Source organism: Tursiops truncatus, chromosome 16 (genome assembly GCF_011762595.2).
Source record: "Tursiops truncatus isolate mTurTru1 chromosome 16, mTurTru1.mat.Y, whole genome shotgun sequence".
Lineage (NCBI taxonomy): Eukaryota > Metazoa > Chordata > Mammalia > Artiodactyla > Delphinidae > Tursiops > Tursiops truncatus.
In genome coordinates, this window is record NC_047049.1 from 53,529,108 (window position 1) to 53,555,131 (window position 26,024).

The following is a 26,024-nucleotide window of genomic DNA, read 5'->3' on the forward strand; positions in this document are numbered from 1 at the left end:
TCTGCACAGCAGACTATTGAAACTCCTGCTTGGGCCCGCTGCCCACTTCTCTGCTGCTAGGTTGGGCCACCTGCTGGTCCCACAGGGCCAGACTTCAAATATCCATAGCTGGCCTGTCAGCCCTGGGGGAGGGGTCCCCACCCACCGACAGGGGGACGGTTCTCTGTGTATAGGCTGGTCACAAACAGGATTTAAGCCAACGGTGGGCCAGGGCTGCTGACTATCTCAGGCCATATCAATAAGGGCCAAGTACCTAAAATGAGGGAGGTGAGAATCACCTTTGCTATTTGCAGCTCACACTTGTGGGAACAGAACTATTTCCAGATATGAGAAGCGTCACAGAACAAAGACAAATAAATGGACGTTTCAGAGAGTAATGAATGAAAGCTACAGATTTTAGGACAGCGTGAGGATAAATAGAAATCTGTCAAGGATTTCATGTAGGTTTTGTTTTCCCACCAGATTATAAGCTCCTCGGGGGTCTTGTTCATCTCAGTAATTCCACCACCATCTGAGTCTCTCACTCCCTGTCATCGCTCAGCTCACAGTGATGGCAAGGAACACAGGATAGACCAGTGGGTGGATAGATGGATGGGGGATGAGTGGGTGAGTGGATGGATAGGTGGGTGGGTGAACTGATATACAGCCAACTTCGCAGACAGGGCTGGCTGAGTAATAACTGTCTGAATCCTGCCCTGGGAGGAGTCCAGAGAGAAGCTGCCCTTATCAGCACAAAACCTAGGCTTCTCAACGATTTCTTACAGAGGACGCAAAAGGCACTAAAACATAAGAGATGGATAACTTAGGCTTCGTTAGCATTAATAACTTCTGTTCAGCAAAAGACATCAATAAGAAAATGCAATAAAGAAGTGAAGCCAGGGCTTCCCTGGTGGCGCAGTGGTTGAGAATCCGCCTGCTAATGCAGGGGACACGGGTTCGAGCCCTGGTCTGGGAAGATCCCACATGCCGTGGAGCAACTGGGCCCGTGAGCCACAACTACTGAGCCTACGCATCTGGAGCCTGTGCTCCGCAACAAGAGAGGCCATGACAGTAAGAGGTCCCCGCAGTGCAATGAAGAGTAGCCCCCGCTTGCTGCAACTAGCGATAGCCCTCGCACAGAAGCGAAGACCCAACACAGCCAATTATAAATAAATAAATAAATTTAAAGATCTTTAAAAAAAAAAGAAGTGAAGCCATATCTATATGTGATGATGGATGTGCACTAGAATTATTGTGATCATCATTTCATGATGTATGTAAGTCAAGTCATTACTCTGCACACCTTAAACTTATACAGTGTATGTCACTTCTATCTCAATAAAACTGGAAGAAAAAACCCACAAAATTCAAAACTAGATAAACTAAAGAAGTGAAGCCACAGACTGGGAGAAGATATTCACAATGCATATAACTGACAAAAGTTCATATCCAGTAATATAAAGAACTCTTATGAATCAACACAAAAAGGCAAACAGCCTGGTATACAGTGGTCCGAAGACTTGAATAGGCATTTCACAAAAAAAAGGTATCCAAGTAACCCATAAGCATATGAAAAGACATACAGTATCATTAGTCGTTAAGGGAAAGCAAATGAAAGCCCCAGTGAGATAGCATTATACAGCCACTTGGATGGCTAGAATTAAAAGGTTGGTGAGGATGTGGCATAGCTGGAAATTTCATACCTTGTTAGTGGGAGTGTATAATTGGTACCATCACTTCAGAAAACTGTTTGGTACTTATCTACTAAAGATAAAATCATGCTTCCCTATGACCTAGGAGAAATTCCACTCCTAGGCGTATATCCAAGAGAAGTGAGTATGTACATCTGCACAAATACTATATTTGAACGTTCATAAGAGCCCCGAACCAGAAACAACCCAAATGCCCATTAACAGTGAAATAGATACACACGTTGGAATACATCCATACAATGGAGTGCCACCCAGCAATAAGAAACAGCCAACTACTGATACATACGACTACATGGGTGAATCTCACAGACATTATATTGAGCAAAAAAAAAAGCCAGAGTGTCTACTGTATGATTCCATCTATAGGAAGTGCAAGAGTAGATAAAACTAATCTAAAGTGAGAGAAATCAGATAGCGGTTACTTTTGGGGTCAGGTTAGCGGGAAAGGCGTGTAAGGCGCCTTCTGGAATTCTGGAAATGCTCTGTATCTTGATCTGGGTGGTGGATGTATGTGTAAAATTCATCAAACTCTACATTGAGGATGTGTGTTTATATTATAGTCATTATATTATTATGGTACAATTCAATAAAACATTTTAAAAAATATATCCAAGTTTCCTTGGTTCTGGAAGAATTCAGTGCACCTGCCTGGACGTGGGGTAAAGGGAGAAACCCAGAGGGAACCCTTTCATGGCCCTTCAAATATGTACAGTTCTTGGGACTCAGTTAATCATCTCAGAGGAATTTTTTGAGAAGAGACGGAGTCCTTGGTGATGCAGGGGCTGGGTCAGATGACAAGGAGAGGTTGCTCTTAAGGGAAGTCCAAGGGGTGGGGGAGATGACGACAGAGTGACACACAACTGGGACTTTCCTGCCAGCTCCGCCCCAGGCCATCACGCACCTCACCTGCTGAGGCCCACAGAGGGAGTGGGCTGGGTTTCTGTGCCTCCCCACCCTCCTGTACCGTATTCGGAGGCGTAGGGTAACTCCTCACCAGCTTCCCATCCACGGTCTCTGGGAGGGAAGGGTCTGTGTTGGCCACTGCACCGGCAGCTGCCTACCCAGCTGAAATCAGAGGTGCATGAGAGTGTAACCGAAAGTGGGGTCCGGCTGCTCACCACTCGAAAGCCAGTAAAGAGGCAAAGTTAGTGGAAAGGAAAGTTTGCTTTATTTTGGACGCTGGCAACCCGGGGGGGTTGGCGGGGGAGGCAGACGCCTATGTAAAGCCAATTCCGCCCCCACTGACAATCAGTGGGCAAGAGCTTTTATAGGCGGAGGGAGGGGGCTACAAGAAGAAACAGCACAGTCAGCTGACAGTCATCTTGAAATTGGTCATCGGTGGTCTGACCAGCATCATCTTGATTGCTTTAAGCACATTTAGTCTTCAGTTCCAGGGTCGTTCTTTTCCCATTTCTTTGAGGCCCGTTCTCAGAATTGCGGCAGCTTATGTCGCGGCTACAGTCTGGTCATCACGTAGTTAACTTCTTCCTCCTGGGGGCGGGGGTTTCAGTATCTATAAGACAGCTCACAGGATACGGCTCAGAATATTATCTATAGCCCTTGAGCAGGAACTAAAGGTCCTTGACTGTGCTTACTGACTAAACTGTTATTATTTGGTCTCTTTTGAGTGATTTCCTTTGTTTCTGCATTTTCTCACTTCTCGGATTAAACTTATTCTTTGGCTAAAGTTTTCCCACAGACAAAAGGCAGCCTGAGGACATGTGGGGCATGGACCATAGGGTCCTGCTTCATTTCAGGAGGAGGTGGGAGAAAGGCAGGCCTTGAGCTACTCCTCTGCCCTCTGGGACCTTGGTTGCCTCCTTGGTTACATGGGGAGGTTGGGCAAAGTTCTGATGGTTCCCTGGGCGCCCCAAACCACTCATGAGCTGAGGTGGCCTGCCAGGCCTGCACCCTCCTCTCCACAGTGCAGCAAGTACATCTGGAAAGCCCCAAGGGTCCCCCTCTGTAGACCTCACAGAGCTGAAGTCATCTGAGCTTCTTCTCCCATGAGTCAGGGAGCATCACAAGATGGTGACACAGGTGGCAGCTAGAAGCCCTAGGGATGGAGCGGGAATAGGCTGATGACCAAAGCGTCACAGGTACAGAGAAAGGAACCCAAGAGTCACACTCGTCTCCTTCCTCTCCCCACTGCCCCCCTCCTGTCAATCAGGGGTGTCCTCTCCATCCTGCTCTATCAACCTCCTTAGCATCCCTCTTGCCCACCCTCCCTCCTCATTCTACGACCGCTGCCCCAGGTCCAGGCCACAGCCCCTCACCTTAGAGACTGGAGGAGACCTCTCCACGTGCTCCAGCCTGAGTGCCTCAGTCAAACCTCCTCAGTGCTTCCAGGAGGTGCCCTCCACCCCACCCCCAACTTTATTCAAGTATGATTTACATTCAGTGAGATGCACGGATCTGAAGAGTAGAGTTTGAAGAGCTCTGACAAATGTATAATCCTATGCAACCAAAGCCCCAGTCAAGGTATAGAACATTTCCATCCACCTGGAAAGTTTCCTCGTACTCCCTTTCAACCAGCCGTCCCACACGCAAAACAATCTCTGTTCTGATGAGTTTTGTGAGTTCTTGAATTCCACATACAATGGAATTTCATAGTGATTATGCACGACTTATTCCTATATGTCAGGCTTCTTTCATCCAACATAATGTTTTACCCTCCTCCGTCTTTGGACTCGTTGGATAAGGTTCCATTTTAGGAACATAACTCCACCTGTTCATCCATTCTCCTGTTAATGGACAGTTAGGCTGTTTGCAGTGTTTTCTTTTTTTTTTACTATTATGAAAAATTCTATACGTTTTTGTGTGGACATATATACTCATTTCTCTTGAGGAAATGTCTACAAGTTGAATTGCTGGGATATAGAGTAGATATATATTTATCTTTATAAGAAATTGCTAAACTTTTCTGAAGTAGTTGTACCATTATAAACTCCCACCTGTAATGGATGAGTGTTCTGGTCACTCCATATTCACACCACATTTGATGTTGTCAGTCTTGTTCATTTTAGCCATCAGAGGATCTTTTTAAAAACCGCATCTCAACAACACAAATGCCTATCAACTGATGAATGGATAAAAAAATGTGGTAAATCCGTACAATGGAATATTATTTATCAACAAAAAGAAATCAAGCACCAATGCATGCTACAACACAGATGAACCTTAAAAACATTATACTAACTGAAAGAAGCCTGTCACAGGGGCTTCCCTGGTGGCGCAGTGGTTGAGAATCCGCCTGCCAGTGCAGGGGACACGGGTTCAGTCCCTGGTCCGGGAAGATCCCACATGCCTCGGAGCAACTAAGCCCGTGCACCACAGCTCTAGAGCCCATGAGCCACAACTAGTGAGCCCACGTGCCACAACTGCTGAAGCCCACGCGCCTAGAGCCCGTGCTCCGCAACAAGAGAAGCCACCGCAATGAGAAGCCCGTGCACCGCAAAGAAGAGTAGCCCCCTCTTGACGCAACTAGAGAAAACCCGTGCACAGCAATGAAGACTCAACACAGCCACAAATAAATAAATAAAATAAATAAAGTTAAAAGAGAAAAAACAAGAAGCCAGTCACAAATGACCACATATGGTATGAGTCCAATTACATGAAATGTCCAGAACTGGCAAATCTCTAGAGACAAAAAGTGGAGTGCTTACCTAGGGCTGAGGGGATGGGAGGGCTGAGGGATGACAGCTAATGGGCATAGGATTTCTTTCCAGGGTAATGAAAATGTTCTAAAGTCGATTGTGATGATTCACAACTCAGTGAATACACTAAAAGCCATTGAATCGCACGCTTTAAATGGGTGCATTGTATGGTCTGTGAATTGTATCTCCATAAAGCTGTTTACAAAGCCCACCACATTTAACTAGCCAGCTGCCCCCTGCAGCGCCCCAGTGTCCTCAAGGTAAAGACCCAGATTCATCAACATCCTCTCCCTCTTCTACAGGCGCAGTGGAAATTCTGCCATTCCCAGATGTGCTATATACTCTCACACCTCTGAGCCTGTGCACAAACTGTGTCTTCTTCTTAATCCTTGTTCCTCCTCATTCTGACTCATTCTTTATGGTCCAGCTCACCTGACAGCCTTCTCTCACCCGTCTTCTGATTGCGCATTCATTTGTTCATTCACCCATTCATTTATTCATCAAGTAATTATTAGGCACCTGCTGTAGGTGGAGCTACCACTCCTTCCTACTATGAATTGCATTGCAACACATGTCTTCTGTTAACCTGACAACGACAATGAAGGGCATCCTGTCCAAATCACTTCACTTAATTCCTCAGTTTCTTCCTAGACCACAGAACTGATGGGGAGACATCTCAGTTTGAAGACAGGCACACACACACACACATACACACCTCTGTCATGTCTGGCCTCCCACAATTCTTCCCCTTCCTAACAACACTCTGACTTCCTTTGGAGGAAATCTTTCTCCCACTACAGCTTCTGAGTTTGTAAATCAATGTACCCAGGTGCCTGAGCCCTACCGTGTAAGCCAGGGGTCTGCAAAACTTTTTTTTAAGATTTTTTTGATGTGGACCATTTTTAAACTCTTTATTGAATTTATTACAATATTGCTTCTGTTTTCTGTTTTGGTTTTTTTTGGCTGTGAGGCATGTGGGATCTTAGCTCCCTGACAGGGATCGATCGAACCTGCTGCCCCTGCCTTGGAAGGCCAAGTCTTAACCGCTGGACCGTTGGGGAAGTCCCTGCAAACTTTTTCTTAAAGGGCCAAATAATACATTCTTTATGTTTTATGGGCCAAGAGGCAAAACTGAGGCTATGACGTGGGTACTTATATTCTGGTCTTGAATTACCGTAAAGCATCAGGGATGGAGAGAAGACGTCAGATTAAAGAGATATTTAGGAAGTCAAGTCATCAAGACTCGGTTGTTCAGGTCATGGGTGGGATGAAGAAACTGCTGACGGAGAAAGGGCACAAGAGCAACATCTAGAGAACCCAGTGTTGCTGTGTTAGGTGGGGCTCTCCAGAAGCAGAGCCTGAGATTGGGATCCTTGTGAAGTTGATTTATTGAGGGATTGCTATTCAGAACAACCTGCAAGACAGGGAGGGGTGAAGCAGGGAGAGGCTAGCGTTGGCCTGGTCACAGATCAAGGGCTTTGGAGCATAAACTATACCACAGTGACGTCTTCCCTTAAGGCAGAGGGCCAGCATTTTATACTCTGTACTAGCCATTGTTTGTGGGCTGCCCCTAAGGGGTGTAAGTTCCCAGATGAGGCAGCTCTTGTTGCCTCAGAAGCATCTCTTTTCTAGAGAAAGGGGGAATGTAGGCTGAGAGCCCACATTCATGGCAGCTGGGGGTGGGCACCTCGACCCTGAAGAGGGATGTGGGCAGAACACCACAGTGTTTCCTACAGTCCTTGCACTGCTCAGACCCACCTGCCTCTCAGGTTAAGTGGATCTCACCTGCCTATTGACAGACAAGAATCGTCATTGGTTTGGGATGTATAGGGCAACCCGAAGGATAGCATGCAATCCTCGCAGGGTGTCATCTCCAAGCTGGTACCTCCGCTGCATCTTTACGAGGCCATTCTACCATCTCTCAGGTCTGCAGCCTTTGCGTGGTGCGGAACCTAAGATTATGGACCCATGGCCACACAACCTTTTCTGCAATTCGGACCTCTGTTCTGCAACGATATTGCATGAGAGCCCATGCCAGTGAATCAGACACTCTGTGAGCCCTCAGGTAAGGGTGCTGTCCTCAGGTTCCATAGGATGGAGAGGCAAACCCATACCCAGAAGATGTATCAATTCGGGTCAAGGCGAATCACTGCCCTCCCCATGACAGAAGGGGTCCTATGTAGTAAACTTGCACTGGCTGGCTGGTTGGTCTCCTCGTGGGATGCTATTGTATCAGGGGCTCAGCTTTGGTCTCTGGGTGACAGGTTGGACATTCAGCAGTGGCAGTAGCTAGATCAGCCCTGGTGACAGGGATCCCAAGCTGTGGGCTCATATCTAACTCATATCTAACTTGATCTCTGTCTTCCTGATACTCTGTCCTCCATGGCACTCCCTGGAGGCCCATATTGTGTAATCACGAGATGGAGAGCAAGGGGTGGGGACAGAGACTGGCCAAGTCACCCTGCCTGCTTGGTTGTTTGGTGCCTCTTCTGCACTGGACACTCCCTGGCATCTGTTAAAATGTGCTACGTGGACCCTCACGCTTTGCCCACTCCCAGAGGTCTAACCACATGCCTCTATCCCAGTCCTCCCATCCCGGATAGGCCATGCTTGCTCTCTCCAGGCCTCTGACCAGCTGGCTAAGCTATTTGCCCCTGCCCACGAGCACGTGTGCATCTTTTCTCAGTGACTTCTCTCTCCGTGCAGAATAGAAGGCCAGGCTCACTGTCCAAATCTCTGCCCATTGGAAGAATGCCCTCTCACGGGAGTCTTTCTGCCCCTTGAGTGGGGCTGTAGTGCAGGCTCCGTCCACACGTGGTTGGCACCAACATACAAAGTGGCCTCATCTGTGAACCACGCTCAGGACTCTTCCTTGTCTGCCAGCTGGTTATAACAAGCCCTCCATGCGGCAATAGATCCCTGCCAAGGGGAGATGCTGGGGCACCACACCATCCGAGTCTTAGGGTCTCACTTCTTCCCTATTAGGGGCCTGACTTTGGTGCAGGAGAACGGCCTCGGTGGGGCATCCAGCCTTTCTGAGTTTCTGCCTATGATGAAGTCTACGCCTCATCTTGCTCTTTCTGACCTCCAGCTGCAGAAGATAAACTCAGTGCTTCTTGTCAAGAGGTTTCCGTGGACTCTCACACTTTTTTGGGTTTTTTTTTTGCCCTTGCCACGTGGCTTGCGGGATCTTAGTTCCCCAACCAGGGATCGAACCTGTGCCCCCTGCAGTGGAAGTCTGGAGTCCTGACCACTGGACCGCCAAGGAATTCCCACTCACACTTTGTTTTGAATGGCTGATGAAGAGATCTGGGACTGTCATTTCCTTTCTTTCAATGAATCAGTGACACTTGGCAATAGTGACTCAGTTGCACAGTCCTAACAGTTATTCTTTCTTCCCACCTCTCAAATGCCAGAGACATTGCATCAGCTGGCACAGCCCCCTGAGCCGTGTGCCACCCCAGGTCACTGCAGGTGAAGATCACAGCAGAGGCACGGCTACCCCATGCCCGCGACTGTCACCAGTGATGGTACCTCCTTCACATCTGGTCAGTGACCCGCCTCCAGTGTCTTATTCTCAGAGGCTGCCTCCCAGGCCCCCTCCTGGCACCCACTATCTTAGTCTGGTTCCCTAGGAGCAGAGCCTGAAATGGGCCTTCAGATTCCCGTGATTTACTGAGGGAGTGCACTCAGGAGAAACCCACAAAGGAGACAGTGAGGGTGAAGAGAAGGGGAAAGGGTAGGGTAAGCATCTGGCCTCAGGTGAAGTCCAACCCTGACCCGATCCACAGGGAACGCTACCCACACTGCAGCAAAGAGGCTGTCATCTGGTGGCTTTTAACCATCAGTCTTTGGCTGCGGAACCCTCGACAGGGGTGAATGTGTGGGGGCAGGAGTGGGTGACATCCCAGGCAAGGAGGTCCCTGTCTGCTGAGGACAATTGTCTGGTGAAGAGAAGTGAGCTGCTGGCAGCCAACACCCTCAGCACTGGAGGGATGGGCGCCAGCCAGAGAAGGAGAGCCTGACGGACCTCCACTGTACCTAGTGACTGTGGAACCCATGAAGACGATTAAGAAGGCATGGTCAGGGGGACTTCAGGAGCGCTGACCACCCAGAAGAGGGGGCTGTCATGGAACCCAAGAGAAGGAGGTTTCAAGGCAGAACTGGCAACCGTCAAAGGCAGCTGTGAGGTCCAGTCTCCAAAAGTGGCACGGACTTGAAAAACCAAGGGGTCGTAGGTGAGCTTGCAAGAGAAGTTTCAGAGAACTTCAGAGTCGTGGGCTGCAGTGTGTCAAGGATGATGGGCGATCAAGGAAAGACGGAGAAGTCTGCATGAGAAGGAGCAGAGAGAGGCTGGACAGCAAAGGGTGTGGAGGCGGCTCTTAGACCCGAGGCCCAAAGCTCCAGGCCTGCGGAAGGGGGTGGGGGAGGGTAAAGGGAAGGGGCTGAAATCCCTCCCAGAAGAGAAGGAGGTGATGGTGTCAGGGGCTGGGGAGGGGCTGTCCCTGACTGGGGAAGGGACACCACATCCTCTGGGCCTGGGCGGAAGAAGATAAGGCCAGGGCAGGATGGAGGTAGGTTTGTGGGTGGGGGAAAGTTAGTGGGGGTGTGTGTGATGGGGGTGTAGCCTGCTTAGAGCAAGGTGGGCGTGGTGGAGCAGGCTGCTGGAACAGAGGAAGAGGGAAATGGGCGGACAGGTGGAGACACCCTGCCCTGAGGCCTCAGTGAGGCGGGAGACCCTAATTTGCCGTGGCAGCCACCTGCAGGTGGAATAACTTTTCCTGTCAGCATCCTGTGGCCTTTTGTGGCAGGACAGTCATTGGATTCAGGGTGAGGGCTTTGCAGGCTGGGTTGGGAAGAACGGAAACCCAAGACCCATGGGCTGGAGCATGTGCTGCATGGTCCGAGTGAGGGGAGGGAGGGAGGGAGGACAGCAGAGGGCGGAGGGGGCAGTGGCAGGAGGCTGAGCTCCAAGCCGCCTTGAGCCAGGCCCTTGCTGGGCTTTTCCCACGGGCTTTTCTCATTCTAGGCCCACAGAAGGAAGTAGCTGGTCTCAGGAGGAGTTAGTGGGATGGAATGGGCGGGTCTCCATGCAGCCTTGCTAGGCGGCCTGTATTCAGCTGTATCCCTGGCTTCAGGTTCTGAAGCTAGAATAGCAGGAAGGTTTGCGTTTTATCGTGAATTTAGGGGAGATACGGCCCTGCCTCTCCCTCTCCACCCCTGCTCACTTCCTGCCTTTAAGGCAATGGCATTCAAGCTTTCTGCTTTTAACCACAACCCACAAATAAGAATTAATTTTACATCATGATTCAGCAGACTCACACACACAACTGCAACAAAAGTTCCACGATACAATCCTCACCCTTACTTTGTAGGGTGCTCTTGATGTTTTCTACTTTATTCTCATCTATTTCTTTAAAAAGTGCTGGTCACAACCCACCAAACTGATTTCATGGGCCACTCAGTGAGGCCACAGGGAAGCATTGCTCCAAGGCAGTGGGGAGCTGGGGGCCCCTTTGGGAAACCGTCATTGATGCTACGCAGCCCTCTTCCAGGAGTGTCTGTTCTCAGAGAAAACACCTCTTGCTGGCAGAAGGCAGTGGCCACGAGATTCCATTTTTAATGTAAATTCTCCTTCTCCCCTCCCCTTCCATCTCCCCCCAGGAAGAGAAACTGGCCACCCCAGAGAAGGCCCCCTATTCTCCATGGGCCGTCCCGTGGCTGATGACACCCTGCTCCCCTCGCCACACGCACATATTCCAGGGGATATATTTTGGGGTGCCTGCCAGACCCCACTTCCTTCTTTGGACTTGTCCTTACCCGGTCCGTGTGGAGGGAAGGCTACGACAGCCACATTTGCTTATGTCCTATGGCCCGAGGCCAGAGCTGAGTAAAGGCGGGGGGGGGGGGGGGGGGGACAGTGGTTGGCTGCTGGGCCCTGAGAATCATATTCACTTCCCCAAAGTTCAGGAGGGGACAAGGAAGGGCAGTCGTTTGTGTGCCTGAGGCTGTAAAGACAGTTAGAACCAGAGCCTGGCCAGGGGCTGTAGCAAAGCAACCTATGTAAATTGCAGTCATGGGCAAGAGGAGACCCAAGGTCCCCTTCAAGGGGAGGGGGGCAGGGGTGCTGAGAAGTGGGGTGGCCAGAGAGAGGTGGCCAACAGGAAAGCGTCTGTATTAACTTGACAAGGTACCTGTTCCTAAGCCCAGAGAATCCACAAGGGCTCGCCATCTGAGCCCGGCCAGCATCGTACACCCGCCCCGAGTTGCACTGGGTCTGAGTGTCCAGCACCCCATAGAGGGCCTGGCACCGTTCAGGGCCCCCTCTCCAGGACCAGGGCCTGCTGGAGACGGGGTCCACCAGGAGGTGAGGACACTGGGCTCTGAACATTGACCTGAGCCAGGTTCCAGGGCCACTTCCGGGACCCCTGTGTCAGGGGCTCCTCCATCTTAGCACCCGAAGCACCTGACTGCATAGTTTTTGTTCTGTTTTGTTTTGCAGGGTGATCGGGCAGGGGTGGTGCTAAAAAGCAAAATCAGAAAACACCCAAACCGCCCCTTAACATTCACAAAATCGCTAGTTGGCCGAACCTTCGTTTTCGTCCATTTATTTAGAAAAAAATTAACATGGGCAAATGAGATACCTCAGTGTTACAACAGAGTATAGAAATGTCTAGCAAGAGTCCAATAATTTGATCTTTAAATACAAAAGAACCACATGAACACCTAATATACAGGTTTCATCTGAATACATATTTATTAGATAAATATTAGAGGTTGTCACATCATCTAACTACATACAGCTTTGCAAGACTAGAAATCACAATTAGTTTTCTGACCAGTTCAAAGTATGAAATGATTGCATTGTACAGAGATGTACAGAGACGATGACGGTCGCAGTGGGAGTTACTTCAGGCTGCACGGTGGGTGTGTTCATGTGTGTGTACGTGTGAAATCACCTGCGATCATGATATCAAAAATTATACAAAGTATGAATTTGGTTACAATTTTCTTCTGAAATCCTCGTTTCTTTTCATTATTTCCATAGCACCCTAAAAATACACAGGTGGCAGGACTAGTACACTGAAGCTAAGTAGTACATGTAGGTAGAATAAAAACAAAACGGAACAAAAAAAACTCCTTTCTACACAGAGTCAGAGTATATTACATGAGTGAGACAGATGCGGAGAGAGACCTCACAGACGCTAACAGACAGGATCTAGTTTTTCCACGTGAAGATGGAGTTCCAAGCCTTTTTTTTTGTTTTGTTCCGGAAAATAAAAACAATACACATTCCGAGGGAAATGAATGCATCTGTTAACATGTCTCTATTTCTCATTTACATATGTACACACGTCCCTTGAGTGGCTGCTGCCCACGTCGCCCTGTCTGGATGGGTCAGGCCGAGGGAGCAGACGTGTAGCTCTCTGGGGGTTCAGGGCTTCCGTTACGGAGAAAGTATTAGAAGTTTCTTAAAAAATAAAAATGGCTACAGGAACATGATACATGGGTAAAGCTTCAAACCAAGAAGATGGGGCTGATTGCTTGTACTTGGGCCTTCCCACCTGCCCGCCAGCGCCCTGTCCGTTCTGTGGAGTGGAGACAGAAACATGCCTATGGGCTGGGTGGATGCTCGTCATGGAGAAGTGGCTTTGCTGAGGCTTTGTTTTTGCTGAGGTTACTTATGGCTCCAAGTAGTCATCCGAAAGGATCAGGGAAGCATCTCCCCAGAGTTCAGAACCGCCCCTGCTCGGGGAGGCTGTCATCACCTGAATGTGTCACCAACTGGGGCTCGCTACAGCCCCGGACGCCTTGATGCCTCCCCCCACCCCCCGACCTGGCTCCAGAGCCGCTCTGGAGGACACGCCCAGAGCGCGGGCTGCAGGCGCCACGGTTCTGGAAAGCTCTTTGCTGAACTTGCTGGTGGAGGCTCGCTTGGGAGGGGACCCAGGAAACCTGCCTCAGGTGCCGAGCCCATGGCTTCCTCAGAGATGGCCAAGGCAGGTGCCTGGAGCCTGGGCTGTGGGGAACAGATTGACCCTCTGTGCTAGAAAGCTGTGGATAGGTCAGTGAGCAGAGGGGGACACCCCGATAACCACCAGAACAGACCCCAGGCCTTTCTGAGAAAGAGTTGCACAGCAGGAAGTGGGAACTTCTAAGGAAGGCATCTGTAAATCTGTCTGGGGCAGAACATTCCCAGATGGCCTGACACAGCTGGGGCTACTGGCCACTGGGCAGAGACGGCCACATGCTACCTGGCGTCGTCTTGTCCCCACCAGCCAACTGGGGATGGCTCCAAACGGCGGGTGGCCGGGTCTTCTAACTCACTGTACAGCCACCCATGCTCTCAGTCCCTTCTTCTGTACAAATGGCCCTGGTTGCTTTTTTGTTTTTGTTTGTTGTTTTTCTTAAAAAAGGGACTCGGTCTTTGTCGTTGAGTCAAGGTATTTTAAAAACACCAGCAAAGGCTATAACCAGGTCATGAAAATGTTGAATATTATCAAAGACAATACTAAAATATTCACAAAGATATTTACAAAAGCAATTCTTAAAATAATTGATTTGTATACGGAACACCACGCTGTTTGAAAAAACCTCTGACAACGGGACAAAGGAAAAGGGGTGGGGATGGGACGATGGCAGCTTTCCTACAGAAAACCTTGTGCCGGGCCGTCTGGTACAGCGACTGGAAGTCAACAGCTGGGGCCAACGTTCCGGTCACATCCAGAGGAGTGCTGGGGGTGTTCCCCCAACCCCCAACAGAGAGGGAGACGGAGACTGAGAACACAGACAGCGGACGGGGGAGCAGGTGAGGGCCTCGGGCAGCAGCAGGGGAGGGGCGCGATGAATTTACAGAGGGGACTCAAGTGACCCAACGGCCCAGCATCACCGGCCATGCGGCTCGGGGAGCACAAGGGAGCCTGGAACAAAACGGACTCACAAGAAGCTACCCGGGAGACTCCGAGAGCGAGCAGTTAGCTGGATGGAGCGAAGCGCAGAGGGAAAACCAGAGGCTGCTTCTGCTGGAGCAGGAGTGTGGGGTGAGCTTTCGAGGCCGGAGGGACACAGAGGGAAGGAGAGGCTGGCAGCCAAGCGCGGGGTCTGAGACAGCCACAGAAACACCACGCGACGCTCGAGGGCACATCCTGGCACACGCGGCAACAGACTGGGCTGGAGCCGGGGGCGGCCTCGAGCACAGGGACAGGCCAGACCAGACAGAGGAGCCGGAGAGAGACAGTGATGCCCGGGGTTCCTGCTGCTGAGCCCCTGCATCCCCTGCCTTTCCACCACTCACCTGGCTGTCTGGGTAGACATCGGGGCACCGGGACAGAGGGAAGTGGGTGTCCCACGTAACAGTCTTGGAGAGGTGGGCGAGGGGGGAGCAGAGGAAGGAAACAGGACGCATGGAGAGAAATGGGTCGCTTGCTGTCCAAGTCCAGTGTTCCTTTTCCCCAGATGACTTTGCGGCTTTAAGATGCTGTCGTTTAAGAACAGGGGGTGGCTTGGAGCAAAGCTGTAGTTGGCCATTTCTGTTGGACTCCAAATCCGGCTGGCGGCACTCCCCCCTTCCCCAATTAAGGGCACAATAACTTCAGCTGGATTCTTTCTCGCTCTGGCCCCACTAAGGCTGGGCCCTGGCCTGAGTCAGAGGTTGCGGAGCCATCCTGGCTCTGCGGAGGCCTTGACTCCCTTTTCCACCGGTCCCCAAGCAGGAATGGCTCACCCTCTCCCAAACACAGACGCTTGTCTTTTTTTTCTCTGCTCTCTGAGAGTGTTTACAGGGTATCCTGGCTTAGAGGTCTGGGGTCAAAGCGATAACCTTGGCCCCTAAGAGTTCTCTTTCCCAGAGGTTTGTGCTTTTCTGTGGTGGGTGGTAGTGGTGGTGGGCAGGCCGCTCTCACTGCCACCAACCTCTGCTGCTCCTCCAAGGCTCGGGGCCGCTGGGATACGGGGGCCCCTCCCTCAGGTTCACAGTCACGTGGAGGCGGCTCTGGGCCGGGAAGCAGGGAGGCTGGGTTACAGTTTAGAAACTGGAAGAACCTGGGGGGCACTGGAGGGTCATCTGGAAGCCGCCGTCAGTGTGTGCCCCCTCCCCGGGCCAGCGCCCTGTCTCGAGGGTCATCTTTGGGGCCTGCTCTGGGCGTGGGCTCCAGACCTGCACCGCCTTCACAGTGCACCCTCCCGCCCCTAGGCTCTGAAGGCCGCAGCAGGGGCGGTCCGAGGGCACGGGCTCCCGGCGGGAAAGTGTGTGGGGCAGATGGGGAAGGAGGCCGCGTGGGGAGGGGTGGCCCCGACGGAGGGGTGGGCTTCAGTTGTTCTCAAAGAGAGACAGGAGGTCATCATTACTATTGCTCGGCAGGTCGGGGGGATCCAGGTACGAGAGGAGCTCATCAGGGTTTGTGAGTTCTGGAAGGAGCTGGAAAAGAAGTACAGAAGCTCAGATGAGGTGTCGGCTGAAGGCTGGGCCGGCCCAGGGCGAGGAAGCAGGGCACCCTTGGGCCTGTTCGCTTGCCTTCTACCTGCCTCCTGGGGTCCTGGTCCAAACAGGGGAAACTAACAGTGCCGGTGGTCCCCGGATGCATCCAGGCCACCGTGCTAGTCTGGGGCACACCCGTGCTTATTTCAAGTCTGGAAAAGTGGAGCCCTCGGCCCACCAGCTGGGAAGGCTCCTCACGCACAGTGTTCCTGAGACCCTGCCACAAGGGGCTGGGGGTCACTCATGCCTCCCAGGAGAAGCCATGTGGCTTTGCATGTAAGGCTGGCGGGTCTCTGCGGTTCCCAGCACCCCACACCTCCCCCAAGAGCTCCTGGCTCCTTGCTGAGCCCGCGGCTAGCTGGGCAGCACTGCTCTTCCCTGTAGACTCCGGGAAGAGGCTACAGACCGTCCCTACCCTCTACTGTGAGGTCCTTGGACTCTTTCGGTCACACAGGGGACCTCATCAATCTAGAAGCACCTGCCCTGGCCTGGGGAGGAGAGTCGGGCAAGAATCCAAGATGGCGCCAAAGCTGAGTGAATCCGGTTCACCAGAGACTCTTGCTGGGGCCAAGGGGGACTCTTGCTGGGGCTGGGATGTGACCAAGGAGAGGGCAGGCCTCCTCTCTGGGAATCTAGAGCCTGGGGGCGAGGGGTGGGCGGGGCAAGGGCCGTGTCCCTCGCTGGCAGCCCTGCCCAGCTACCCAACACCCATCATTCAGTGTCCCCCTTGCCCACCTTCCAGACCATTCAGTTCTCAAGGGGGGTGATCCCTGAATCTCAGCTGCCCGCTTCTGCCTCAGTCACACGACGCCCCCCGCCCCCGCCCCCCAGTGTGACCCGAGGCCGAGCCTTCTGTCACCCCACGTGGGGGCCTCTCAGAGTGAGCGATGGAGTGAGCAAAAGCACAGGGCATGGACAACACACAGACTAGAAACTGGAGACACACACCAGCAAGACAGACAGAGGGACCTGTCCCTCCAGCCCCTCCCCTGCCTTGGGCCAGAGAGCGGCAGATGCAGCGATGGCAAGCCGATGTCGGGGAACGGGAGGTGGGAAGAAGGGGGGGGAGGGACCCTCCTGTGCTGCCTCCAGGACCGGCCCAGAGGGACTCTGTGAGGGCCTGGGGGAGGGCGGGCAGGGCCGGGCGGCAGGACTGTGGCCAACGGGACGGGGGCGGGGCCAGCAGGGTGGGGCAAGGGGTGTGGCACCCTCGCTGAGGCTTGCCCACTGTGGGGTTCCCCGGTCCTGGAGCCACAGGGGAGGCAGGTTGGCGGGGCCCACCCTCCGCCCGCCCACCCGCTCCTCACCGCTGTACCTCTCCTCCACCCCGGGCCTCGGGCCCTCGACACCCGCCCCTGCTCTCGGGCAGTCCCGGCCCCAGGCCAAGACACGTGGTGACCCCAACTTACATCCAGCGAAGGCTCCGGCATGTCGGACGCTCCCTGCGCTCCGGCCTGACCCTCTAAGGCTGAGGAGGGGTTAAAGGTCAGGTCACTGTGTGGATGGTTGCCGGGAGCGGCCTGTGGCGGTTGCCGGGGAGGCTGGGAAGGAGGAGGAGCCCCACTGTGATGTAATGGAGGCCCTGACTGGCTGCTGGGGTGTGGGACGTGCAAACCTTGTTGCATGGAGGGATGGGGCTGGTCAGAACTGCCAGCATGTGGCATCTGTGGAGGAGGAGAGAGCAGGAAAAAGAAAGGTGAGGTGACGAGGTACAGCGACGAGATGCCTGGAGAAATGAAAACCAAACAAAACCAGGAAAATAACGAAACCCCCAAAACAAAGCCACCCCTCTACAAAGCTGAATGCTTTTTTTTTTTTTCTGCAGAGAAACAAACAAACAAGCAAACAAATCCTCCCCCCAAAACCGCCAGTCAGGGGGGCTGAAGCCACGTGGGGCAGGGAGGGAGGCGGCCAGGGGCTCTGAGACTAGCAGAGACCCTGAGATCGGGGCCCAGGCCCCTGGGAGCCCCTCTGTCTCCCTAGCCCGGACACCAGCACAATGAACAACAGCAAGGGCAGGATGGAGAAGCGAAATGGGCATGTTTCCGGGGAGCAGGGAGGCGGGCGGGAGTGCTGCTGGCGGCGTGGTGCAGGCCCGAGCCGGGGCGGCGGGGAGCAGACACGGACGACAGCATGGGGCAGGCGTGCAGCTCACGGGGGTCTGCGCCTCCACGCGGGCCCTGGCCTGGGGGCGACACGAGGCACGCCGGCTCCGGGGGCAGCGGGGCCTCGGTGTAAGCTCTGCCTGCTGTCCCGGGGTAGGACGGAGCTGGGCCCAAAGTAAAGGAGGCGACCTGGGGCTTCTGAGTCCTGCCAGACCTTCCTGCTGGCCACCCACCTAGGCAGCAACAGGCGTGCTTCTCTCGTAGATAACCTAGGCGCCCCCCGCGCCCTGCGCGTGTCCTGAACCGTCGGGGCTATGGGTGGGCAGGGGACACGAGTGGGTGGGACTTAAACTTCCCCTGTAGGTCTGTTTGCTGCCTCAAGCCACCCTGCCTTCAGAGTTCAGGTCTCGGAGTGAAAGGCCAAGTCTAAGTCCGGGGCCCCACCCACGGCATCCCCAACGGTCCCCGGGCCCCCCTCACACTCTGCGAATGAAGGGAGCTCACTGACTGGCCAGGCCTCTCACTTGGAATGGGCAGCCAGGTGACTAAATGTCTCCCTGGTCACTACCCTCCTCCCAGCCCTGTCTTCTGGGCCACACAGAAACACTGACACTTCTTTCGTGGGTTTGCAAACGGCAGTGACACCATCCCTGATCTTCTCCAGACACCAGTTCCTCTTCCTGTTTCTCCTAAAAGCTGCTCCCCAAGCCTTGCTGTGGGCTGGCCCCTGCCCACGGTCCAGGCGGCCCTCTGCAGCACAGTGCCCCTCCAGCCCGGGCCTTGAGAACGAGGGATGACCATGTGACATGAAGGCTGCTGACCCTGGGGGAACCACTTGTGGGGTGCACACAAAGTAAGAAGAACCAGAAGCGGCAGGACAGCCCTCATAGCTGTCGGCGAGGCCAGCCTGTGACGCTCTGTAGCGACCATTCTGGGAAGTAGGGGGCAGGGAGGGGCTCCACACTCCTGGAGCAGCCCAGCCCCAGACAGACAGCCCCCAGATCTGCTGACACAACTAACGCCCTCGGCCCTGACATCTTGCTGGATTATCTCAGAACCTGGAGGGGCAAGTGCTCTCTGGGACCTGCCGACACACCTGTCAACCTCCCACCTGGCACGGGAGAGCCTTGGGTGGGCCAGCACCTGGCTGGAGCCCTCCCACCAGTCCGTGCGCCTGGGAATCCTTCCTGGCCTCGTGCTCAGCCGGGTCAGGCTGCTCTGGTTGGGCAGGTGGGTTGTTGACCTGTGACTGCACCACACCACCTTGCACAGCTGTACCTCTGGGTCCGGTTCTCATCTAACAAAAGCCCAGAAACGGACAAGGACAGTGCATATCTGAAAAGCTTCCTGGGGGGGCTGTGAAGTCAACTCAAGGGCTTAAGTCCCTCTGCGAGGACCCTGGTGGCAGGGCTGACAGGGCAGGAAAATGCCTTGTTGGACGCAGAAAGCACACAGCACCCCTGCTGCCATCTTCCAGTGCTGGGAACTGTGAGGAGACAGAAGGTGCCAGATCAACGTGGAGCAGGGGTGTGATCTGGGTGATTCCTGGACATGGAAGGCTGACATCCTGGGGAGCAGGGCTGGGGAAGGGGGCCAGGAGAGACGCCCTCTGAAAGTGGAAGCCCCATGGGGCAGAAAGTAACTTGTGCAAACATGGCAGAAGGCTGGTGAAAGCAGCTATTTCCAACCTGGCATTCTGGGTTCCTGCAGGAAGGCTGCTGCAGTGCCCCTCATTTAGAGTCCTTCTGGCTAATAGTCACTCCTGCTGAGAACTGGTGGCTCTGGTGCCCAGGACAGTCCCTGGCCCAGTGCTGGATGTTTCCCAACTCCATGTCAGCTGTGGGTAACACAGTACAATCCACAGGCCCCTTCCTTCCAGGCCACATGATGGAGACTGGGAGAGCTTGGAGAGGTACCTTCGGGTGTAGGCCCAACTCCACTGCCAGGCATTGGCAAGACCCCTGGACCCTTCTTTCTGGCTGCTGTGGCCCAGGACCCACGGCCAGGCCCTCAGTTTCCTCAAAACCCCAAGTGTTCTTCCTCCATCCAGGCACTGCCAGAACTTTTGCTCCATTCGCTTGAGGCCTGTGTCTGTCTTGCTTACACCTGGTACAAGGCACGGCCGGGAGACCAGGCTCAGAAAACGTCTGCTAGATCAAGGGCAATCCTCCATCGCTGCCTAGATAAGGACTCGGGAGGCAGCCAGGCCTCCCACCACTGCTGTCGGCGCCACAGGAAGGGAAGGCCTCTGGGCAGCACAGGCCACCTCACCTGAAGGGGCTTTCTCAGCGATACAGTGTGCGTTAATACGTGAAACAGGACAAGAAGGGAATACTCTTGGGATGAGTAGAAATCCTAATGTTTCTTTTTGCAGAAGGAGGCGATACCTCGAAGATTCAGAGCCCTGCAGAATAAGTGCCTGGGTCTGGGACTAAATTCTAGATGGCTGGATGAAGTAAGTCAGCATAACAGTGTGTGTAAGAGGGGGAGAAAGGGGATGGGGCTGTGTGTGTGTGTGTGTGTACAGGATGTGTGCCGGGTGTATGGGGGGTGTGTGGGCCTGTATGTAGGGGGTGTGCAGGCATCTGCATGTGTGCATATGCATGCAACGTGTGTGCAGGTAAGAGCTTGAAGCTTCCCCCATCTGAGAATCTGCTGTCCTGGGTGAGACGGCCAAATCCAAGGACACTGATGGGCCACGACCCCGCCTCAGTCAGGGCTCCCACGCCCTGCTGGGTCCCGAGACTCAACTCTCAGTTCTCCCCTTTTCCTGGTAGGGAACTAGGCAAACATCAGAAAGGCCCAGGGGAGCCCTCTGTCCCCGTCAGCCCCACACTGGGGCTGGGGGCACCGGGGAGGTGGACGGTCAGCGGCGAGGAAGAGGTACTCACAGTCTCCTGCATGGGGTGACTGAGGGGCTTCTCAAGGGCGGCCATGTTGTTGGGCATGTCCGGGGGGTGGGAGAGCTGGGGGGGCCCGTGCATGAAGTCGTTCATGGACGTCCCACCGGGGTTCCCGTGGGGGAAGTCAAAGTTGCCATGGCCCTGGTAGCTGTTGCCTGGGGAGGGAACGAGATGGGGAGGGTTGTGACCCAGAGGGAAGACGGCCACCCCAGGAAACTCAGTAAAACTCAGTGTAAAGGAGGAAGCAAGGCCCACCCTCCTGCCAGGCTAGAGTCGGCTCCTGCAGCCGTAGACCTCAGGGCCGTACAGCGGGGTAGCGATGCAGCTTTCTCCTGCGGGCCTTAGTACCCCAGGGCATGTGCCGGTGTACAGCCACAAGCAGGGCTAGAGTCGGAGGAAAGGGTGGTCGGGCTCTTGCAGCGGGACACATGGAATGAGGCCCGAGTCTGAACTTTCCACAGGATCTGCTGAGCGAGCCCCCCAGACCTGCTCACCCACAGCCCCCATGAGGCTGCCCTTCATCCCTGGGACCACCCAGGCCCAGAGGGGGAGGTCGGAGTCTGTGCCAGGTTCAAGAGGACACCCTCAGAGCCAGCCGTCTGGCCTCCCAAGCCGCTGCTTCCTCCACCACGTGGCCGCGGTGAGAGCTCAGAGGACCAGCACACTGGAAAGCTGGGGCACTCAGCATGCTGTGGGACTCTGGCTAGGTAGGCTAACCTCTCTGGGCCTTTAATCATCCAGGAGCCCCAGGAACCTAAGAGCAGGGGTTCTGCGGGGAGCTGCCATGCCCGGTGTTTGGGGGGCGGGGAGGGTACTTTCTGGGAACTGAGGGCAGCGCAGTGCAGCTTGCTCTGGGCAGCAGGAAGTGAGGGGGCAGTGACAGTGTCCTTGGTGGCCGAAGGCTGGTGGCTCCAGGCCCCTGGACCCCGTCTCTGGAAGGGGGGGGGGGTGGAGGGATAGGGACAATATGGAGATGTCAGAGGGCAACGTGGGAGGGCCAGGAGCGCCATGAGGGGTGTGGTCTTAGTGGCCCCAGCAAAGCAGGCTCTGAAGCCCCTAAGCTCGACAGCTGCCGACCAGGGAGACCCAGGAGTCAGGAGGGAGGCTGGGCAGCGGGGGTGCGAGAGGCGGGAGGCTGGGCAGCGGGGCAGCTCCTCACTCATGCCTTCCCAGCTGGGTGCCGACCCACAGGGCTGGCTGGATGGAGGGGGGGGAGGATGGCATTGCACAGGCCGCTGTACCCCCAATTTCAGCGACGTGGTATTGTTTTTTGGGGGTGTGCGTTACCTCTGCCTCTTCACACCACACCCTCCCTGCACCTGCCACCGTCACCCCAGAAATCCTGGGCCCCTGCTGGGGCTTCTCCCTCCCTCCTTGTCGGCCATCACCCACCTTGGCTGCTGTAGTCGTTGGAGTTGGTGCCCCCGGGAGGGGGCGGGAGTGGATAGGGGGACGGGCCGGGGCCCAGGGCTGCGATCATCTCCATGACATTGGGCATGATCATCTGGCTGGGACTCATGGTCTTGAACCGCTTGGATGGGATGCCGTCAGGGTCATCCTTAATGTGGAGGTCCGACTTGATGGGCACTGGCCGCCAGCTGCATGTGGGGTCAATGGTGACCTCTTCAAACTCGGAGCTGGGGGGAGCAAGGGGGCAGAGCTGAGGCTCTGGGGTACCGGGCTTTGGACATGAGGGCCTCCAGCTCGGAGAGACACTGAGATGTCCTCGTCCAGGCTCCCTCTGCCCCATTCCCACCACGCTCTGCATAGGACAGAAGTGTGATGGATTTTTATAACTTTTGAAAGATGGAGAGACTGAGACTAGGAAAAGCAAGTGGCTGGGCATGGGGCAGCGGGCCCCAAAGCCTCCACCCGAGACGCAGCCATGTCAGCTTCCTGCTCTGGCTGAGCTTGGTCCTTTCTGGAAAGTTCATTTGCCCCCAGGTACAGAACCCCTTAAATTGGCAGAGAGGTGAGGGATGTGGGAAGATGGTCTGCCGGCCAGTGGGGGATAGGGTATCAGCGGTGATCACACACTCACCTCATGCAACTCAGGTCAGCATCCCGCCCCCCCCTCCTCCCCCACCCCCTGCCCTAGTGTGGGGAGGCCCACTTACTGTTGGATGGCATTCAGGATGCCCCACATGTACTGATCTACCTCCAGGCCCTCGAGCAGAGCGGTTTTACTGGAAAAGGAGAGAGGGGGCTTGGCCTTTGTTCCTGGACCCTAGCGGGTGAGGCCACAGCCCACTCCTCCCCTCTGTGTCCAAGAGACCCGGGCCCTGCCACTGGTTACTACTTGGGGGCACCGACAGGAGAGGGCAGCCTTGTGACCGCTTGATACAAAGGGACTGTGCACAGGTCCCGTGATCTGAGCCCCTCTGCTATGCTTGGGTTCTCTCATCCGTGTTTAGGGCAGGTGGAGGTGGCTGGACCCCACAGAGCAGGGCCACAGCTCCTCCTGGAGCCGGGTGACGTAGCTTATGCTGAGGTGGGCATCACTCACTTGCACACAGGACACCTCCAGGTCCCTCTCTCGCAATTCAGCTGCAGGTACGACTCCAAGTCAAAGCACTGCGGAGGCCGGGAGACACAGACAGATGAGAGCAGGGCTCTCAGAAACCTCTTAAATGCAGGTGCCACTGCCTCCGGGACCCTCATGAAGACGTCCCACCAGGGAGGGAGACAGGTGATGGAGAGACCCAGGGTTGAGAGGGGTGATGACCTTGCCGATTTTCTGCTGTGCTTACAGCTTTCGGGCCATGTGGAATCCCTGCACACCTGTGCCCAGCCCTCCTCATACCATCCCTGTGCCCCAGATGACCCATGGCCTCTGAGAAGCCTTCCTGGTTCCCCTGCAGCCACCTCTCACCGATCCTGCCCCATGACAGCCCCTCTCCCTGGCCCGGCCCAGGCATGGAGGACACACCCCATCCAGTTCATCAGTGTGCGTCAGACAAATAAAGCGACCAGACCTCTGCTGCCCCCTTTTTCCCGGGGATGGGGGTTAGCGGGGCTGGGAGGCTCCCGACCCACTATGAAGCCCTCGGGGCCAGTTGTGAGAGGGTGGGGCTGAGGGTGCGGCTGGCCTGGCCCCACAGCAGCCCCCACCCAGTGAATCCCACCCACCTGGGCTGCCCGCATTTAGCCACCCAAACTGTGACAGTGACTCATCCCACGGCCACTTCCTGAGTACCTGCTCGGGGCAGGGCCTCGGAACACAGCAGTGAACCAGGCAGAGGCGTCCCTGCTTTCAGGTCCCCTATCAGCCGTAGTGGCCGTATGCGCAGAATTTCCCGCTGGCATCTCACATCTGCCAGGGCTGGGACTGTCTAAATCCAGCTCTGTAGCCCCCTGGGAACCTAGCTCTGAGCACACAGAGAAGATACTCAGAGGATAAATGATGGCAGGAGCGAGTGAGTGAAATCAGCTCCTGATGGCCACGGCATCCTTCCGGGGTTAGAGACAGGCCCTGCTGCCCATCCCCCCGCCTACTCCTCGCCATCGCAGCCAGACTCCGGGACGCTCTCCCTGGGACTGCTCACCTGGACGTGCTTGCAATCGTGGCCTCGAGCAGGCAGCTGGATGCGCCGGAATGTGATGGGGCACTTCAGAGACACCTTGATGGCTGTCTGCTCCACACCATCTTCCCCATTGAGGGTCGTGTTGCCTGATGAGGCAGCCACGCTGCTGAAATTCCGCTTGACTGCAGGGCGGAGGCACAGGTGGATAAGGAGGGCAGGGCTGTCCTGCACACCCCCCACTCCTTCAGGTGGCTGATACACACTCTGATTCTCCACGCCCCCCAGCACAGGGAGGTCTCATGAACAGGTGCAGGGCGCCCCCACCTGGGCAAAAGGGAGCTCAGCACGCCGGAGGCCCTGGGCCTCCCAGTGCTCTGGAATGACACTCTCCATGTGACATGTGTGGAGTGCCCCTGGAGGTGGCTGCATGAGTCCCCCAGTCTCTGCAGTCCATGCCCTGTCTTCACTAGGAAGGCGGGACTTTCTGCAAACCCTGCAGAAACCCAGTCCGGCACTCCACTGACTTTCTGTGTCAGTGGGAGAGCCCCGCAGGCACTTTTGCACTGAATTCTCCAAATATGGTAATGGCCTGGCCGGATTCTAGGGCTCAGGACGTGAAGAAGCACATTTGAAGGGGGGAGCAGTGATGTACCTCCCTGCGTGGTGCACCCCCTTCCCCCGCCCCGGCCCCCAAGTGTCTGCACCTGGGAGTCAGAGCCAAGTCCCCCCTTCTCGAGTTAGGCCTGGGCTGTTGAGGTGGAATCCACCCCTGTGCTTCTCTCCTGATGAAGAACCCCCTCTTCCAGTTCCTCCCATCCTTCCAGGTGATCACCTCCTCCAGGAAGCCTGCCTGGCCTACCTGCACCACGGCGTCTCGTTTTAATCTGCCCTACATGCTGTACTCACGGTACTGTGTGCTCATCTGATCATCCCCACAGCCCCAAAGGAGGGGCATTGGAGGGGCACGGGCTAGTGCCAGGGAACACTCAGGGCCCGGTGGTGCCAGGCCCAGGGGACAATGAACGTGGTGGGACTGGGGTCTGGTTCCAGCCCCCGAGCCCCCACTCACTTTTCGTGATACAGTGCTCTGCGGGCAGGAGCCGCTTCTTGAGGAGGCCTTGCAGCACGGAGCGCACGGAGGGCCGGTGGACCAGCTGCAGCACGAAGAGGTGGGACTGCCGAGAAAGAGCAGAGGCTCGGTCCCTGCTGCACGGCCCCCACGCCTGCCACCTGGGCCTCCGCAGGCCTAGGCCGCCCCCTTCACCCCAGAGGCTAAGCGCAGGAAAGGGCCCCACGTCCATGGTGATGCCCCGTTAGGAGAGGGTCCCCTGGGACCTGGGAGAGAGCCCTTGAGGCCCAGGATGTGTCCCAGACCGAGCTGGGGACCCAGACCGGGGTCACTACCCGGGGGCAGCTGCTGCGGTCTATGCCAACAAGGCTGACTCTGATGCTGATATACCCCTGGGATGTGGTTATGGGACACAAGGCATCAAAATCCGGGCCAAACTCACTTCCTAGCCTTGGCCCTCCTGCCCCTCGCCCCGCTGTTCCCCATCATGCCTCCTCCATCCTTCCCGCCAGAAGATGTTGTCCTGTCTTCATTCCTCCAGGAAGCCTTCCAGGACTGCAACCCCCAACAAGCCCCCGCAGGCTCCTCACTCTGACAGC

At 55.2% G+C, this 26,024-nt stretch overlaps 1 protein-coding gene across 10 annotated transcripts in view; it reads right to left on the reverse strand.

The window, feature by feature from the left end:
- Window positions 1-11,939: 11,939 nt before the first annotated feature.
- ZMIZ1 (zinc finger MIZ-type containing 1) overlaps window positions 11,940-26,024 on the reverse strand; it is a 231,882-nt gene continuing 217,797 nt past the window's right edge. For 6 of the 10 annotated variants that reach the window (XM_073793401.1, XM_033842282.2, XM_033842280.2 and 3 more), the window contains 8 exons: window positions 25,426-25,531; window positions 24,378-24,538; window positions 23,339-23,406; window positions 22,950-23,018; window positions 22,225-22,469; window positions 20,821-20,987; window positions 16,773-17,488; window positions 11,940-15,764 (listed from right to left, as the gene is read on the reverse strand). In XM_073793401.1, the coding sequence (XP_073649502.1) occupies window positions 15,536-15,764; window positions 16,773-17,488; window positions 20,821-20,987; window positions 22,225-22,469; window positions 22,950-23,018; window positions 23,339-23,406; window positions 24,378-24,538; window positions 25,426-25,531 (1,761 nt within the window). In that variant the 3' untranslated portion in view covers window positions 11,940-15,535. The remainder of the gene's footprint in view (window positions 15,765-16,772; window positions 17,489-20,820; window positions 20,988-22,224; window positions 22,470-22,949; window positions 23,019-23,338; window positions 23,407-24,377; window positions 24,539-25,425; window positions 25,532-26,024) is intronic. The other 4 variants (XM_033842289.2, XM_033842288.2, XM_033842284.2 and 1 more) reach the window with 3 other exon arrangements.